Consider the following 17,369-nt stretch of genomic DNA (forward strand, 5'->3'; position numbering starts at 1 on the left):
TGTTTAAAGCATCCCACTGATGGCCTGCTTTGAAGCTAAGCAGGGTTGGTCCTGGTCAGTCCCTGGATAGGAGACCAGATGCTTCTGGAAGTGGTGTTGGAGGAGGCACTCTTTCCTCTGGTCTAAAAAAAATATCCCAATGCCCCAGGGCAGTGATTGGGGACAGTGCCCTGTGTAGGGTGCCATCTTTCAGATGGGATGTTAAATGAGTGTCCTGACTCTCTGTGGTCACTAAAGATCCCATGGCACTTATCGTAAGAGCAGGGGTGTTAACCCTGGTGTCCTGGATAAATACCCAATCTGGCCTTCATACCATCATGGCCACCTAATCATCCCCAGCTTACAGTTGGCTTATTCATCCCCCTTCCTCTCTCCTGTAACTATTCCCCAGGTTGTTGCTGTAAATGAGAATGTGTTCTCAGTCAACTTAACTGGTGAAAAGATTCATAGTGTCATTTATATTGACTAATTTCTGCCTACTCTTTGCTGTTTGGCAATTATGATGAACAAGAGCATGCAACATTTCTTTCTCTCCTTTATTATATATTTGTCATCCTTTTGTAAAAAAGCAAATTTGGCATACAGATACATTCACTTGTTGTCACAGTATATGTTTCATCTTTTTAAGTGCCAGACAGTTCCGACCGTTGTAGGTCTTATGAATATAACTTTTTCTGAAATCATATAGATGCTGTCTTGGACATTTTTAGTCGAGTCATATTCTTTCTATACATACAAAATAAAACAATAACTAAAGCCCAGAAAAAAAAGTATTTAAGGGACAAAAATAAAGTTGCCTAGATAAAAAACAGAAACAAGAGAAACAGCACTAGCATGCATGCACATTTGTCAATAAGCTTCCAAGACTTTGAAGGAGGAGAATGGCTTGACAAAGTGGTAATCGAGGTTCCCACAGTGGGGGCACTGCTGCACGTTGCTGTACTCTGAGAAGTACTGCATCCCCACCCTGACATCTATGACTGGCTTGCCACAGTGCTTGCAGTTCAGACGGGCCTAAGGGTACAAATGGAGGAAATGGCTAAGGATCCGCAGTTTGCCATGCATAATGTCAATGAGACGATTTGATAGGAAGAGATCTAGCCCCAACACAAAACAGATTTTTTTTAACTGACTTTGGCCCATGAAGCTACCTTATGGCAGGCAGCCTGCCATATTTAAATGACACCCCTGAACCATCTGGATGCTAACTCAAATATGACTTTCAAACTCATCGTGAGGAGAAAAAAAAAAGATATATTGATAAATACTAATAGCCTACTCACCTGACAACATGGTGTGGCGGCCAGTATATCGTAGGTGTACATCGTCCCCAACTGGTGCCAGCTCCCATCCCACCTGGACTTGCACTTGATACAGACAATTTTGTGGACTCCCTCCAGACAGTCGACACATATTGCATACAGATGCATCAGCCTCCCTTTACAAGAGAGACAATAGGGTTGTTTAATAGATTCCACAAATAATCCCTAAAGCGTGAAAAATAATAATGCATTACAATGCCTGAAGATCAAAGCAACAGCATTCAGCCACGGATTTAATTCTTATCCATGTGGTGAATAGCTACTAAGAACCTGTTTGTGGAAAACAGTATAGATTGACTTGATTGATATGCATGTCATGCTTGATCACATTCATGTGCCATAATAATTTTGTTTAGTTCTCAATGAAAGTAATGAATTATATTGTGCCAGGTTTATTATGGTGTGTTCTTATCTCAAATATATGCAAGGGATAACACCCTTGCTGACCAAAATAACAATTGTGAAAATTCACAACCAAACGAGTTATTCTGAAATACACTAAAACATGCATATCTGGAAACAGCTGTGGTCCAAATCATTTGCTTGCAGCAACATACTGTAACTCCTGGGGCCTGATCAGCTGTCAACAGTAAGCCTGAACATTTCACTGTCCACATTTCTTCTACCACAACAGGAACCAGCATATCGGTGTCAGGTAGCCTAGAGGTTAAAGAGGCGAGCTAGCATGTCCGACCCAGGTTCGACGAGGAACAATCTGTTGGGAAGTGAGCTGGCAACCAGAGGGTTGCTGTCGGAACCAAATCCTAGATGACATTGCCTGCCGTTGTGCCCTTGAGCAAGGCACTTAACCCCCCCAACAACAGCTCTTGGGGGGTCCAGTGTGGCAGCACCTCTACAAAATCTGTATGCATGTGTTTTTCTGCAGGGTTGGGTTCAAAGTCAAACGTCAGATGGAACGTGTGCAATTCACCAATAAAGTGATCTTTCTCTTAAACTCGGGTTCAAGACAATCATTTTCTAATTTTTAATTACAGGTCATCAGATTGTTTGTGGGAAAATATGTCCATAGAATATTAAAAAAAGAATTATGTAATTTCCAGTTTGCAATATAAGAGTTTGTACCCAATCACAACATACATACATGCATGCATGCGCAATGGTAGCGGCAGTCTGCTGGTTTTGATAGCCTAAGTGTTTCAAATTATGTTTCTCAGAGATGGACATTGTTCCAAAGACCTACCTTGCAGATGGCACGGCACATCGTACTCAATCTCATCGTGTCTGGAGGGGCTCAGGAACAGGGTTCCGTCCACCAGGGGGAACTGCTCAAAGACAGGCAGGGTGCGGTGGCACAGGGCACAGTTGACCATGTTCCTGTGGCTGGCGCTCAGAGCCGACAGGATGTACCTCCTCAGGTCCTCTCCCTGGCCCGCCTGGGCGTCATCTTCCATACGGACATGGTAGGTGTTCAGCTTGTGTCTGGGTATGTGGGTCAGCAGCTCTGTGAGGTCCAGCCTCCGCAAGAACTGCACTGGGTTGTCCCCTTGGGTGAGTCTAGGCAGGGGCAGGATGGTGTGATCGAGGTGGCCTCCGCGACCCAGCATGCCGCTTGCCAGCATGTGCTTCCGGTGACTCTCCATGTGCACCGCATTCTTCAGGAACTCCCCCAGGTGCCGGGAGCTACGGGGCCCTGTGAATGCAGGCGGGGAGAAGAAGGAGAAGCCTGACGGAGGGGACTGACCCGGGGAGTCACAGGGTGAGCGGGGCCCCAGGCTGCTTCCACAGAATAGGCCTCCATGACCCCTCTCCTGAGAGTTCTGCCGATCCACTGACTGTCGGCGAGGCAGCTCCTGACTGGATGCTCTGTGAGCCAGCTTACTGCCCCCAGGCAGCTTGCCCCTTTTAGGATCATCAGGGGGATCCAGCCCACCTCCACATGCACCCCCTCCAGCTGAGCTGCTCAACTTCCCTAGACTCTTCTCCAGAGGCACCTTCTTCTTCACCTCTGTTATGCGCTTCACCTGGTACCAGTCTGTGTCTTTCTTAAGGTGGCCCTGGCCACAGCGGCAGGAGCAGAAGCGGAAGGCCAGGTCGTATCCCTTCTTAGTCCACATGTTCTGCCGGCACTGCTTCTCGTTCCAGCTGCGGGCCCTTCCAATGCAGTTGAACTGGACCAGGATGCTACTCTCCCACTCGTAGAAGCACTGCAAGTGCATCCAGTTGCCATAAGGGCAGCTATCACTGTTACACACCACACGTTGATAGTCATCCTTGTCAAGGTCAATGTCTCTGGCCAGACTGCACACAAGAGGGGTAGCACAGGGGGCCTCTGCAGCACACAAAACAGAGTTACTATATCACTCATAAACATATTATAACATCTCCATACGAAATATGACTTGAAAATTAATTTAAAAAGCATGCTGATGCTCAACATTCACTTTGGACAAATTACAGAGCAACAAAACAATATTAAACAGAATAGATTTGTGTTCATGCTATCAGGACTAGCTCCTTGGACTGCAATGTTGACAAGATTCTATGCTGTTACTGAACGATTCAGGACTCAAACATCAATGCACAGCCTGTCTGGAATTGAACTTTAAAACGGTAATGGACTGTGTGAACATTCAATAATAAGAAGAAGGCTAATGGGATCTGTGTTATCTTGAAACATAAGAGCCATCATTATTGAGTATGGATCACTGAGAAGTGGTGCCTGAATACCCGTCAGACAGGGAAACCCTCAGTGTCTGTCTGTGTGTGTGTGTGTGTGTGTGTGTGTGTGTGTGTGTGTGTGTGTGTGTATGGTAGATCAATTTCCTCCTTTCATTTCCTGTACTTCATTGTCATCTCTCAGCCCTCATAGTTTCTAGACAGTGTATCAGAAACAATCCCATGCATGCACTGTAATGTGCCTAACTATACCTGCATCAAAACTCAGTTCAGTTAAAAATTAAAAATAAATAAGAAGAACAGGACTAGTCTATGCCTCTGCAACATGATTATGAGTCACCAACTTCAGGCTGCCAGGGTGATTCAAACATAAACCTGAGGCTCTGTACAATGAATTCCATCATTGTTCAGCTATTTGCCTACCCCAGCACATTTTATTAATTGGTAATATTTTGTTTATAAAGAGCCGACAGATAGTAAGTTAGGCCTGGTATAACTTTGATGCCAACTATAATGTATATACAGCCTATATGCACAGCCTACTTATATCGTTTCTGTGTTACTTTATCTGACTCAGGACACAGACGTTGCAATACCGACAATGTATCAAATTAAGTTGAACTTGAGCAGGCAAGCGGCGAGGAGCCAGCACTACCCATGAACAAGGCCACAACTGACACTGTACATGTGTGCGTCGTGATATGACAGTGCATAGAGCTCCATGTCGACGCATCATTAAATGATCAATGCATAATGCTCGTTGGCAATTACACTATAACGCGTGAGTTATGAAGCCTACAGTCGATAACAACAAAAATGTGAAGCACCGTAAAGCGTAGGTTGGCTCATAGGCAATAATAAAATAAAATCCATTGCAATAACTTCGGTCACGCATGTTTTGACACAATTTCACTCTTACCACTTCTATGCTCGTTGAACGGTGCAGCTGTAGCCCCTAATAATGTTGCTGTTACCCCTGGTGCTCCTCCTGTTGCGGCAGCACTGGCTCCATTTTCTTGTTCATCTCCACTACTATTAGTCCTTTTATTTCTCTTCCCCTTGTTGCTTTTCTGGTTGGGCATTTTACTGATCCAGATATGAATACTTTCAACCCATCAACGGCTGGCTGACATTTCTGCGGATTCCATTTGAATCCTACTTGAGAGATGCAATGATTCTCTTCTTGATTGCAGGTGGTACTGTTTACAGCTATATTATCTCCATCCAGGTTTATGCAGTTGTGACAGCAAAGGTAACCTACGAAGAAGGCGTGTCCGTTTCTTGTTTTGATTCCTGCTCTGAATGTAGATCCGTCAGGCGCTGTTCTGTTTTCCTCCTGCCGCCATGACGAAACACGGCTCCGCCCCCCGAACCTTGCTGTAAATTATTATTCGAATTAACAAGGGAGTCCCACGTAAAGGGTCCTGGTAGGAAAGGAAAACTCAAGTAATTCCTCAGGTTCAAGTCAATGCTTTCTTTGGGTTATCTGTGGCAACAATTGATGTCAAACTCTATCGCATTGTCAGCTATCTAATGATTACTTCTAAAAGTGCAGACAATGCAGACTGGTGGTAGTATAGCCTACTGTCCTTTTCACAATACATATATTCACATTTTCTTCAAGAATGCGATGTTATATAGCACAGCATAAGGTTACAAAAAAATATATATATACACACACACGACTATTCTGTATGCAGTACATCTGTAGTATGGAGCCTACAGCTTTTTTAAAATCAGGCTGCAAAGTGAAGGTTTGTTCTTTATTAACTGAGTATTTCATCCTCAGAACACTTTCTTTGGAATACATTATTGTCAATATGTCAACAATTTGGAAATGATTGGACTTTGGAAAGGAACTGCACTTTGATGATCATACATGTATTGTGCTCAATTTGTCATTTGTTTATTTTTCTTGTTAAACCATTTTTTTTTTTTTTTGAAGAGTTACTATTGCTTCCCATGTCAAGTTTCAAATGTATTTCCTACCAGGACACAATACTAAGCATCGTGTATCTTCTTTGAACATTAACACTATGCATGATAAGCCTATATTCACAGTTCATGGTAACCCACGCAATTTGATGACAGAGTCTTATTCGTGATATGGGGCACATTAAGTAAGCCACAACATACATGTTGCAGGTATAGAAATGTGATCAACAACTCCCTAGCCTGTAAAATAGAGAACATCTTATACATAATTTCTATCCATCGACAACATTTGAGTACTTTATCAATGTCTCTTATTAAGACTATTCTATGCTTGCATAATACACAACACTGTATCTGGAATGAGGCAAACTTGTATTCTAAATAAACGAGTCTAATTTCAAAGGTCAGTTTAACATTTGGTCCTGAGGAACATTACAAAACCTAATTTTTATTTGGCACAAATCACCCTGTCATTAAATACTACTAAGAATCACACAGGAAATCCATTGGCTTAATCCCCCTTGGTTATAGCGAAGGCAAAGGTTTGTGAGTGGTCGATAGAGAAAACACAGTCATGCGAACATATAAAAGCTTGAATAATACATACTCAAATGCTTAACATTAGCATGAATAAAATAAAAATCAATATGTGCAAAAACCTCTTGAAACACTGCCATCTTAGTTTTTCTAAGGAAGTCAACAAGAGGTACCAAAATGACCATGTAAACAATAAATGAAGTTGCCATTTGGTGATTCCTGTAAGGTAATTTGTTTCCTAAAACATCTAGGTGCATTTCGTCCCCTAGAATATACTCGTTATGAACAATATTCTCCTAATGTGGTATACAAAGTGTTACATTCTCAGCCTGTACATTTGTAGTCCTAGAAATGTATCAAAATGTTGATTTGTGATCCCTGGTTGGTAGATGTAATAGTAACGCCTCAAAGAAACTTGACTTTGCATCTGAATAACGATAGCCATCAGTTTCATTCTTGTAGGAGTGTGATGTCAACATTGTCATGGACACCTTGCAGGAGCAGCTCCCCTTCAAATGCGATGATCTTCTTCCTCTTGGCAGCCCTCAGAGTCCCAACCAAAGCCTCAAAGATATTTGCGCACCTATCGTCATTGAACAGGACACCAAATTTGACACAAGTTTGTCCATCTGCATCTGTAAAACAAGGCAAGGTAGTATTAAAAAAGAGAATCCTGTATTCCTTCAATAAGAAAAAAGAAAACGAAACGTTCCCGAAACACCTGTGAATGTCTATCACAAACAATACTCGTCAAATGTTTGGACACACCTACTCATTCAAGGGTTTCTTCATATTCTACAATGTAGAATAATATTGGCGAAAACATCAAAACTATGAAATAACATATGGGATCATGTAGTAACCCCGACCAAAAAGTGTTAAAATCTAAATATTTTATATTTGAGATTCTTCAAAGTTGCCACCCTTGGCACACTCTCAACCAGGTTCATGAGGTAGTCACCTGGATTACATTTCAAGTAACAGGTGTGCCTTGTTAAAAGTTAATTTGTGGAATGTATATCCTTCTTAATGAGTTTCAGCCAATCAGTTGTGTTAAGGTAGGGTTGGTATACAGAAGATTGCCCTATTTGGTTAAATCCCAAATCCATATTATGGCAAGAGCAGCTCAAATAAGCAAAGATAAATGACAGTCCATCATTATTTGAAGACATGAAGGTCAGTCAATCTGGAAAGAATCACCTCTGCTGCAGAGGATGAGTTAATTAGAATGAACTGCACCTCAGAAATTGCAGCCCAAATAAACTCTTCAGAGTTCAAGTAACAGACATATCAACATCAACTGTTCAGAGGAGACAACGTCAAATCAGGCCTTCGTAGTCTAATTGCTGCAAAGAAACCACAAAAGGACACCAATAAGAAGAAACTTGCTTGGGCCAAGAAATACACGCAATGGACATTAGACCGGTGGAAATCTGTCTTAGTCTGAGGAGTCCAAATCTGAGATTTTTGGTGTCTTTGTGAGACGCATAGTAGGTGATCGGATGCCCTCCGCATGCGTGGTTCCCACCGTGAAACATGGAGGAAGTGTGATAGCGTAGGGGTGCTTTGCTGGTGACACTTGTCTGATTTATTTCAAATGAATCTCACCAATTGAGATTGGTTGTGATGAGTTGGACCGTAGCATGAAAGAAAAGCAGCCAACAAGTGCTCAGCATGTGGGAACTCCTTCAAGGCTGTTGGAAAAGCATTCCAGGTGAATCTGGTTAAGAGAATGCCAAGTTGTCAAGGCAGAGGGTGGATACTTTGAAGAATCTAAAATATATTTTGATTTAACACTTTTTTGGTTAGTACATGATTCCATGTTATTTCATAGTTTTGATGTCATCACTATTATTCTACAATGTAGATAAGTCAAAATAAAGACAAACCATTGAATGAGTAGGTGTCCAAACTTTTGACTGGTACCATGTTTAGTGTTTCCTCTAGCACTGCACAGTATTGGCAGGGGATGACACTGAAACTAGCCGTTCCCAAATAGGCTGCGGCAGCTGAGGAGCAAATAAGGGGGATGCATGGCTCTGTAAACAAGGAATTAAAGCCAGGGGATTTTCAACAGCAGGAGAGAGCATGGAGGTAGTGGAGCTAATATGGGGTGGTTATTTGGAAAAGTCTGAGATGAGTTCACAAACTGGATGCTCCACTGCCGGAGGATAAAGTTGGTGTCCAAATGAAGACAAAACGGGCTTACTTTCAGTGCACCAATTAATTATGGATCACATTAATTGCATGATGGTGTTGGGGATCCACATGGTATGCAGACTTTGGTTCCACCCCAGTGCTAATGAACTCAACTATCCACCAAGCCCGTGAACCAGGGGAGCATTCAGCAGGACAACATTTTGGATAGAAATGTTATATAGAACAAACATGCCTCTACGCAACATTTGTTTGTTTGAACTAGTGCTGAGCAATTAATGCTGAGGTCTGTTCAGTTATGCTTATTTGAAAACAAAATCATGGATTTCGATTTGATATATTTTATTAAAACAACTGCATTATGAAATACTGACATTACAATTAGTAGAGCTTTTTAATGGAAATGCCAAAGCCAAAAACATGCAGTTAGGGTTCAATGAGATCCATTGAAAATATTCCATCGTCTCAGTCAGGTCCACATAGTAATGAACTATTTTAAGATATTTATGTTACTTAGTTATACTTGATGGCTTTATAATTTTACATCTCAGGCAGCCAGACATTTCTGTTCTTCCCATACTGTAGGCTACTGTCTTTAGTCACCCCATTAAGCTAGGCTAGCCTGCCTAAGTATGCTGCTCTCTGAAGATATCATTTGACTAGTTCTTCAAAGTAGATCAGGCATACTTTCAATAACTCTATCCCTATCATTCTTTGTTGTCTCTCTCTCATACGGTGGCGTATGGGGTCTGTGTGCATCTAAACAAACAGGCATAAAATTAGTGGTGTAAAGTAAAAATACTACAAGTCATTTTTGGGGTAATTTTTACTTTACCACGTTCCTAAAGAAAATAATGTATTTTTTACTCCAAAAGTACTAGTTACATTTTGACAGGAAAATTGTCCAATTCACACACTTATCAAAAAGAACATCCCTGGTAAATTGTTATTAAACATACATGCTTCATTTGTAAATTATGTCTGAGTTTTGGCTATACAAATGTGAAATTAATTATACTTTTGATACTTAAGTATATTTAAACCAAATACTTTGACACTAGTATTTTACTAGGTGACTTTCACTGGAGTAATTTCCTATTAAAGTATCTTTACTTTTACTCAAGTATGACAATTGGGTAGTTTAACAACAACTGCATCTGTGTCTGAGCCGGTAAAGAACAGGTGCAATGGATTATGGCCATTGCAGTTAATTACCACTTTTCGCCACTAAACTATACTGAACAAAAATATAAAACGCAACATGTAAGGTGTTGGTCCCATGTTTCATGAGCTGAAATAAAATATCAGAAATTCTCCATATGCACAAGCTTATTTCTCTCAAATGTTGTGCACAAAATTAGTTTACTACTCTTTTAATGAGCATTTCTTCTTCGCCAAGGTAATCCAGCCACCTGACAGGTGTGGTATATCAAGAAGCTGTTTAAACAGCATAAACATTACACAGGTGCACCTTGTGCTGGGGACAAGAAAAGGTCACTAAAATGTGCAGTTGTGTCACACAATGACAGATGTCTGAAGTGGAGGGAGCAGACCTGGGGGGGGGGGGGGGGAGGGGGGTTCAGATTGGCTGGGCCTGGCTCCCCAGTGGCTGGACCTACCGGCTCCCAGAGCCAACCCTGGCTCCACCCCTGCCCAGACATCTGGAATCCATAGATTAGGGCCTAATTCATTTATTTCCATATATGAACTATAACTCAGTAAAATCTTTTAAATTGTTGCATTTATATTTTTGTTCAGTATAGGTTGAAATGTTGCTTAATAAAAACTACAACTCCCTTTGGACCAGCATCCCATATACTGTTCTTGACTTAATTTCTCATTTGATTTCTCTCTAGAGAAACTAAATGGAATTCAAGTAATTGAACCGAAGTTGGAAATGTGTTGTTTAATAACCGAAACCCCCCTGAAAATATGGTTAATGGCTCAGCACGTTAGAATTTAGCTGGGAGGGGAAGAAAAAAAAAAGAGAAAAAAAAAAAGTCTACACACCCTATTTGGAGAGAATTGTAGAAGTTTCAGATTACAGCACAACCTCTATTACAGGAATCACGCCACCTATCCCTGCTGATTTGATTATTATAAACAGATGGTCTTGCAAAGTACATTGATTAAGCACTTCATCCGGTTGGTTTCATCCTTGGGATTGACATTGAGGTCTGAAAGTACGCCTGAAGATTATGATCACTTGCCTGAATTAAGTATCTATTTTCATCTTCACATACGGAACTAGAAGGACCAGACTACTGGAATTATTAGCATTTTGGTTATCAGTAAAAAAAATTAAAAAAGTTTAAAAAGTCACCTGCCTAATGGAGCAACCTCAACTTGTGACAACTCGGGTCACTTGCCCCGGTCAATAGGGCAACCCCCATTACATTGGTTATTTGTTATAAGCAAAGTGCACTGTAATACAAGATTATACTTACTTTTACTGCCAAGCCGTTGGATCTCTCCAACAAGCAGAGATACTTCATGTTGGACGTTCATTGCAACTAGAAGTGTAACAAAATGTAAGAGTCACATGCCAATATTATATGGGCATTCCCAGAAACCAAAAGCAGCAAGGGAGAGGGGGTGTCATAAAGTAGACATGTGTCATAACATCCCTTGTAATGTATTATAGGGTAAATGGGCTCCTGATTAAGACAGGATACACCATCACAGTATTATAAAGATGGTCCGTTTCGCAAAAATGTAGCCTACGCAGCAGCAGAAACAAGTCAGTTTCACATTGTAACAAGCTGCAACAAAATTGCCTTCCATATGAAAAGTGGGGCGGCAGGTAGCCTAGTGGTTAGAGCATTGGGCCAAGTAAATGAAAGGTTGCTAGATCTAATCCCCAAGCTGAAAAGGTACAAATCTTTCGTTCTGCCCCTGAACAAGGCAGTTAACCCACTGTTCCTAGGCAGTCGTTGTAAATAAGAATTTGTTCTTAACTGACTTGCCTAGTTAAATAAAAAGGTAAAGAAAAAAAAAAGATTATCAATGCGGAAGTAGGCTAGCTGGGCTCAGTAGGGTTTAACCTATTTACCACAGCCGCAAAGTCAAAATGGGTTGTATCGTGACAAAAAAAACACCCTTTGTCTACATATAAGTTTAAGCAAAAATTAGCAGTGTGGTTTGGGTTAAAGTCACATTTTAAGAAGAGAAATTGTAGGAATAGGCGATATATATGACTTTGTTGCTGTGATAACTAGTGACGACCGATCACTACCTAAGGGAATTTAGAATCAATCACGTTGAAATAGACGGTGAATCCGTTTCGAGACCCATTACTTGACCCCTGTCCAGCTTGACTATTTCGATCCTTTAAAAAATAAAATCATTTGATTATAGACTACATAAACACGGCTATGGCAGACAATGGAAGGAAATGAGAGAGGCTGCCGGCTAAAGTGATGATAGAGTTTAAATGTAGGCTAATAACCCAACAGACTATGCGCATGTTCTATTTAATCACATTTAAATTGGTATCATGTTGCGGTATTTACCTGAGTAAGAGCGATATCCCGATATAACACGATGCCTGAGTAGAATTCAACAGGAAGAGAAAGAGGGACGAAGCAAATTAAAACTGTACCATAAAAGGCAGTATTGCCGACGTCATGACCACTCCTTCTTTGGCTACAGGGAGGGGGAGCTTAAAACTCCTTTTAGCTTTGGTGATGATCACCTAGTTTATACAGAGCTCAGTTTGGAAGGCATAGGCTTACGTGAAACATATTGTTTTAATACGTATATAAGGCAAATGTTCCGGAAAGAATTTACGCCTAGAGGAACATTTTTTTCTGGAACATGCTTACTCCTGACATTGTCTGGAAAAAAAGCTTGGTTGATGCATTTCAAAATATTGTATAGCAAACAAATTTAAGGAAGTGCTCTTTAAGATTGTACACAAGATATATCCATGTAATTCTGTGTTGTCCAAATGTGTGGCTAATGATGACATCTGCGAAAAAGTGAACGTTTGACTCACTTGTTCTATGAATGGTCTTGTTATCAATGCAATAGTAACATATATCTATGATAGATTTTTGGGAAAAACCTTGCAGAATACTTGTTTACCTTTTTGAACACCACCCATGTTGTTGACAAATGATATGTTACTATTGCAATGATAACAAGACCATCTAAATGATTGTGATTTATGTTTTATTCTTGTTGCTTTAAACAAGACAAATTCCAGAATTCTACACCAAAATAGAAAATATTTGATTGAATCATCTTTAAGATATTATCCCTAGTGAATAACAAAAATATCTTTCTGAGTGAATACAAATTGCACTAGAATTGTATTTGTTTGTATATAAAACAAAGATAATTTGTAAAAATCCAAATATCTTCAGATTTTTATTGTAAAGAGTATAAAACACTGTTTCCCGTGCTTGTTCAATGAACCAAAATTAATGAACATGCACCTGTGGAACGGTCGTTAAGACACTGGCAGCTTACAGACGGTAGGCAATTAAGGTCATAGTTATGAAAACTTTGGACACTAAAGAGGCCTTTCTATGGACTCTGAAAAACACCAAAAGAAAGATGCCCAGGGTCCCTGCTCATCTGTGTGAACGTGCCTTAGGAATGCTGCAAGGAGGCATGGGGACTGCAGATGTGGCCAGGGCAATAAATTGCAATGTCCGTACTGTGAGATGCCTAAGACAGCGCTACAGGGAGACTGGGCGGACAGCTGATCGTCCTCACAGTGGCAGACCACGTGTAACAACACTTGCACAGGATTGGTACATCTGAACATCACACCTGCGGGACAGGATGGTAACAACAACTGCCCGAGTTACAACAGGAACTCACAATCTCCCCATCAGTGCACAGACTGTCCACAATAGGCTGAGAGAGGCTGGACTAAGGGCTTGTAGACCTGTTGTAAGGCAGGTCCTCACCAGACATCACCGGCAACAACATCACCTATGGGCACAAACCCACCGTCACTGGACCAGACAGGACTGGCAAAAAAGTGTTCTGCCATGGCCATCGAAGAGCCCAGATCTCAATCCCATTGAGCACGTCTGGAACCTGTTGGATCGGAGGGTGAGGGCTAGGGCCATTCCCCCACAGAAATGTCCGGGAACTTGCAGGTGCCTTGGTGGAAGAGTTGGGTAACATCTCACAGCAAGAACTGGCAAATCTGGTGCAGTCCATGAGGAGGAGATGCACTGCAGTACTTAATGCAGCTGGTGGCCACACCAGATACTGACTGTTACCTTTGACCCCGCCTTTGTTCAGGGACACATTCAATTTCTGTGAAACTTGTTCAATTTATGTCCCAGTTGTTGAATCTTATGTTTATACAAATATTTACACATGTTAAGTTTGCCGAAAATAAACGCAATTGACAGTGAGAGGACTTTCTTTTTCTGCGTGTACACTACCAGTCAAAAGTTTGGGGTCCTTTAAATGCTTTTTGTTTTAAAGAAAATGCCAAATATTTGTCCATTAAAATAACATCAAAATGATCAGAAATACAGTGTAGACATTGTTAATGTTGTAAATGACTATTGTAGCTGAAAACAGCAGACTTTTTAATGGAATATCTACATAGGCCCATTGTCAGCAACCATCACTCCTGTGTTCCAATGGAATGTTGTGTTAGCTAATCCAAGTTTATAATTTTAAGTCACTGCTATGCGGATGACACACAGCTGTACATTTCAATGAAACATGGTGAAGCCCCAAAATTGCCCTCGCTAGAAGCATGTGTTTCAGACACAAGAAAGTGGATGGCTGCAAACTTTCTACTATTAAACTCGGACAAAACAGAGATGCTTGTTCTAGGTCCCAAGAAACAAAGAGATCTTCTGTTGAATCTGACAATTAATCTTAATGGTTGTACAGTCGTCTCAAATAAAACTGTGAAGGACCTCGGCGTTACTCTGGACTCTGATCTCTCTTTTGAAGAACATATCAAGACCATTTCGAGGACAGCTTTTTTCCATCTACGTAACATTGCAAAAATCAGAAACTTTCTGTCCAAAAATGATGCAGAAAAATTAATCCATGCTTTTGTCACTTCTAGGTTAACTACTGCAATGCTCTATTTTCCGCCTATCCGGATAAAGCACTAAATAAACTTCAGTTAGTGCTAAATACGGCTGCTAGAATCCTGACTAGAACCAAAAAATTTGATCATATTATACTCCAGTGCTAGCCTCTCTACACTGGCTTCCTGTCAAAGCAAGGGCTGATTTCAAGGTTTTACTGCTAACCTACAAAGCATTACATGGGCTTGCTCCTACCTATCTCTCTGATTTGGTCCTGCCGTACATACCTACACGTATGCTACGGTCACAAGACGCAGGCCTCCTAATTGTCCCTAGAATTTCTAAGCAAACAGCTGGAGGCAGGGCTTTCTCCTATAGAGCTCCATTTTTATGGAACGGTCTGCCTACCCATGTCAGAGACGCAAACTCGGTCTCAACCTTTAAGTCTTTACTGAAGACTCATCTCTTCAGTGGGTCATATGATTGAGTGTAGTCTGGCCCAGGAGTGGGAAGGTGAACGGAAAGGCTCTGGAGCAACGAACCGCCCTTGCTGTCTCTGCCTGGCCGGTTCCCCTCCACTGGGATTCTCTGCCTCTAACCCTATTACAGGGGCTGAGTCACTGGCTTACTGGGGCTCTCTCATGCCGTCCCTGGAGGGGGTGCGTGACCTGAGTGAGTTGATTCACTGTTGTGGCCATCCTGTCTGGGTTGGCGCCCCCCCCTTGGGTTGTGCCGTGGCGGAGATCTTTGTGGGCTATACTCAGCCTCGTCTCAGGATGGTAAGTTGGTGGTTGAAGATATCCCTCTAGTGGTGTGGGGGCTGTGCTTTGGCAAAGTGGGTGGGGTTATATCCTTCCTGTTTGGCCCTGTCCGGGGGTGTCCTCGGATGGGGCCACAGTGTCACAGTGTCCCCTGACCCCTCCTGTCTCAGCCTCCACTATTTATGCTGCAGTAGTTTATGTGTCGGGGGGCTGGGGTCAGTTTGTTATATCTGGAGTACTTCTCCTGTCCTATTCGGTGTCCTGTGTGAATCTAAGTGTGCGTTCTCTAATTCTCTCCTTCTCTGTTTCTTTCTCTCTCGGAGGACCTGAGCCCTAGGACCATGCCCCAGGACTACCTGACATGATGACTCCTTGCTGTCCCCAGTCCACCTGGCCATGCTGCTGCTCCAGTTTCAACTTCCACATGACTGTGCTGCTGCTCCAGTTTCAACTGTTCTGCCTTATTATTATTCGACCATGCTGGTCATTTATGAACATTTGAACATCTTGGCCATGTTCTGTTATAATCTCCACCCGGCACAGCCAGAAGAGGACTGGCCACCCCACATAGCCTGGTTCCTCTCTAGGTTTCTTCCTAGGTTTTGGCCTTTCTAGGGAGTTTTTCCTAGCCACCGTGCTTCTACACCTGCATTGCTTGCTGTTTGGGGTTTTAGGCTGGGTTTCTGTACAGCACTTTGAGATATCAGCTGATGTACGAAGGGCTATATAAATAAATTTGATTTGATTTGTGTCAATCACAGCTTAAAACATTATCTCCACATTTCTAAAGTCTTCTACCTAACTCGGTACATTGAGAAAATAAGATTCCTACCAACAGACCCACCCCCAAATCCCTTCCAACACCCCTACACTTAAATCTTTCCCTCTCTTCAACAATATAACATGAACCACCATTTCATCGACCATACACATGTTTACCAACCAGATGTAATGACGAGTTCAATGTAGGTGCAATCAAGCAAACACCACCTCCTTAATCTGACCTTTGAATCTTGGTCCACCAACCTTTTCTTTTGAGGGCATATAAAATGCCAGACCTTGGGCTCAGAGTCCCATCTCTTCTACCACACATCTATCAAAATGGCTCTGATGTTACATTTGGCCTCACCTCTACCCAGTGGAAAATTATCACATCATTTTAAAGCCCATTTAAAAGTTGTAGAACCAATGGCCATTCCCTTCCACACCCAAATGGGCTGGGACCCAACATAATCTCACTACTACAGTACCCAGTCCCTCAATTCACCATAATAACATTAATGCCTCCAATAGTAAGTCACTCCTATTAGATTTGCCAGGACTTCTGACTGTGAAGTCCTGGAAATCCAATAACCTTTTAATCGCTTTCTCAAAGATTTCCAGTTTCTTTGATTTTTGGCTAGTTTGTCCTGTACAATGAATTACTTACGCAATAAACGACGCAAACTCAACCTTCTTTACGATTAGTGTTCCAAGACCTCTCAACCCACTGACATTGTGGGACAGGTGGGTTTCTTTCTAAAATCATGTCCTAACAATTGAATTGGCCACAGGTGGCCTCTAATCAAGTTGTATCGACCTTGACTAACCTGTTCCCCCACACATTGACTCTGCACCTGTACCCCCTGTATATAGCCTCGGGTCTGTTATTTTATTGTTGCTCTTTAATTGTTTGTCATTTTTATTTTTATTTTTTTAATTTTTTTTTAAATGTCAGTTTATCTTAATACTTATTTTTCTTAAAACTGCATTGTTGGTTAAGGGCTTGTAAGTAAGCAATTCACTGTAAGTTCTACTACACCTGTTATATTCGCGCATGTTACAAATAACATTTGATTTGATCAACGTCTCAAGGATGATCAAAGGAAATTGGATGTACCTGAGCTCAATTTGGAGTGTCTGTATTTAATTTCCGATACACTTGCAAACATTTCAAAAAAACATGTTTTCACTTTGTCATAATGGTGGTGTGTTGATGGGTGAGAGATTTTGAATCCATTTTG

The 17,369-nt window shown here is 41.5% G+C and overlaps 2 protein-coding genes across 3 annotated transcripts; both read right to left on the reverse strand.

Moving 5' to 3' along the window:
- Window positions 1–517: 517 nt before the first annotated feature.
- On the reverse strand, window positions 518–5,266 carry LOC115139405 (headcase protein homolog). The gene is made up of 4 exons (XM_029676742.2): window positions 4,879–5,266; window positions 2,524–3,612; window positions 1,284–1,438; window positions 518–1,014 (listed from the first exon to the last, which is right to left on the reverse strand). The coding sequence occupies exons 1-4, from the start codon at window positions 5,039–5,041 to the stop codon at window positions 850–852; spliced, it is 1,572 nt and encodes a 523-aa protein (XP_029532602.2). The 5' UTR covers window positions 5,042–5,266; the 3' UTR covers window positions 518–849.
- A 442-nt stretch (window positions 5,267–5,708) lies between these two features.
- On the reverse strand, window positions 5,709–16,857 carry abracl (ABRA C-terminal like). Of its 2 annotated transcripts, none has more exons than XM_029676744.2 (3): window positions 16,796–16,857; window positions 11,036–11,101; window positions 5,709–7,066 (listed from the first exon to the last, which is right to left on the reverse strand). In XM_029676744.2, exons 2-3 carry the CDS (start codon window positions 11,094–11,096, stop codon window positions 6,882–6,884), a joined length of 246 nt encoding a protein of 81 aa, XP_029532604.1. In that variant the 5' UTR covers window positions 11,097–11,101; window positions 16,796–16,857; the 3' UTR covers window positions 5,709–6,881. The 2 variants fall into 2 exon arrangements, with proteins under 2 accessions (XP_029532604.1, XP_029532603.1); XM_029676743.2 differs by lacking the exon at window positions 16,796–16,857 and adding an exon at window positions 12,101–12,208.
- Between the last annotated feature and the right edge of the window lie 512 nt (window positions 16,858–17,369).

Source organism: Oncorhynchus nerka, linkage group LG13, assembly GCF_034236695.1.
Source record: "Oncorhynchus nerka isolate Pitt River linkage group LG13, Oner_Uvic_2.0, whole genome shotgun sequence".
Taxonomy (NCBI): domain Eukaryota; kingdom Metazoa; phylum Chordata; class Actinopteri; order Salmoniformes; family Salmonidae; genus Oncorhynchus; species Oncorhynchus nerka.